The sequence below is a fragment of the Cyprinodon variegatus genome, unplaced genomic scaffold (assembly GCF_000732505.1).
Source record: "Cyprinodon variegatus isolate N-32 unplaced genomic scaffold, C_variegatus-1.0 Scaffold743, whole genome shotgun sequence".
NCBI classification, from domain to species: Eukaryota; Metazoa; Chordata; class Actinopteri; order Cyprinodontiformes; family Cyprinodontidae; genus Cyprinodon; species Cyprinodon variegatus.
In genome coordinates, this window is record NW_015151196.1 from 99,745 (window position 1) to 101,567 (window position 1,823).

The window sequence follows — 1,823 nt, forward strand, 5'->3', positions numbered from 1 at the left end:
TTGAAAAGGATGGAATAATTTCATATTTAAAGTATTTTCAGGAGTTTGGATTCTGAATATGAGCGACTTTTCCTTTAAGGTAAGGGTTTCTGTTCTGCTGGGTTCCTAAACTTTGTGCTTAAAGATCCAGAACTTCAGTGATGATTCCTCTGCGACTCCTAGTGTCATACATATAGATCCCTTTGACTTCAACAAAGCACAATCGCAGAATTTAGCAAATAAAATAGATTCTAAAACAAAAATGGGTTCATACTGAAGATTCGATGCTGTGATCGGAAGATACTGATTTTGATTCATCTTTAATTTCTAGCTTCAAGTCGAGGCTTTTCTGACTAAAACAGGGCGGGGCTTAAACACTAAACTGGGTTCAATACAGCGAGTGTTTTAGGGTTCATGTTGTTGATCTAGAAAATGGTGGAAAAACTTGTAAATTCATTAAATCACCGCAGATGTATTAGTTTTAGGTAAAAATAATGATCCATTGATTATTCTTTGCTGACTGGTCTCCTTTAAACCAGGGGAGTCCAGCTGGTTCATGGATGCAGGTTTTCTTTCCAACCAGGCAGTAGAGACTTCAGGTGACTTCAGTCTGAACCTGATGACTTGATGAGATAACTGGAATCTGAAACCAGTTTGACACCAGTGCTTAGAAAAAAAAACAACTCCAGATGTTTTCATCTATGAAATAATTTAATGTTTATTTAACCAGAATTTCCCCAGAAAACATAACCCTTCACATTTTCTTCATCAGCTCTACAGAAAATAAAAAAAACAATTACAAAAATACATTTCCCAGAATTCCCTTCAACACAACAACACACCTGACCCCACACACACATTGTCTCCATGGAAACACGTTTCCTTCAGTGTTTCTGACCTAAATGGCTTTTATTGTGAAATCCCTGCCGTCGCTGTTGTCAGCTGATTGACGCGATTCACGCGATCTGAACGCGGAAGGCGTTGATCTCCATTGGACGCAGCGCAGTGACGTGCGCCGCCTGGTCGGCGGAGTCCGGCTCGTCTTGGTCGCGGAGCAGAGTGAAGCCAGAGCGCCGGAGCGATCGGAACTGTAGTGGAGAGAAGAGGTTGTCCAGGTTCACCTGCAGGGAGGGAAGGCAAACAGGAAACACGTCAGCGGGTAAATAACAGCAGGAAAACTCACAGGTGAGCAAACATCTGGATGCTGACCTCCTCCTGCTCACTCCATGTGCACGTTGGAAGGGGATCGGGGGCGGAGTTACAATCAAAACCTTTCCTGTGGATGAGGAGAGCCGCTTCCTGTGATGGACTTCCAGCTTCCTGTTAACAAACAGAGCGAGTCAGAGCAAGAATCAAAACGTTGAAGCACGGGATGCCGCTATGCGATCCGTCCTGGAAGCAAAATCCGTTCTGATCATGCGCGAACAGAAATACATCCGGGCGTCCATAAATAATGTAATTATGGTACTAAAACTACTTATTTCTATCCTTAACTCACTAAAGAATAGTAATACACAAAAATGTTTTATCACTTTTGTGAGAAAACTTTTATGCTTTTTACATTTTCTTCGTTAAACAGCTTCTCTGACGTCATCATGGGACACGATGGGCTCATAGCAGTCCGGCGAAATATGATTAAACCAAGTTTATCTGCATTTTAATTGTTTCTTTCTTTAGATTACGCACTATATAGCATAAGGTTAAAAGGAAATGAAAACATAAAACTCAAAAACACTAGATTTTTATTGAAATAATATTTATGCATATATATATATATATACACACATATACATATATACATACATACACATATATATATATATATATATATATATATATGTGTA

The 1,823-nt window shown here is 39.7% G+C and overlaps 1 protein-coding gene across 1 annotated transcript in view; it reads right to left on the reverse strand.

Annotated features, from left to right (window-relative positions):
• Positions 1 to 685: 685 nt before the first annotated feature.
• man2a1 (mannosidase, alpha, class 2A, member 1) overlaps positions 686 to 1,823 on the reverse strand; it is a 26,761-nt gene continuing 25,623 nt past the window's right edge. Inside the window, exons 23-24 of the mRNA XM_015395466.1 lie at positions 1,189 to 1,299; positions 686 to 1,100 (exon numbers count right to left, since the gene is read on the reverse strand). Coding sequence (XP_015250952.1) covers positions 936 to 1,100; positions 1,189 to 1,299 — 276 coding nt within the window. The 3' untranslated portion in view covers positions 686 to 935. The remainder of the gene's footprint in view (positions 1,101 to 1,188; positions 1,300 to 1,823) is intronic.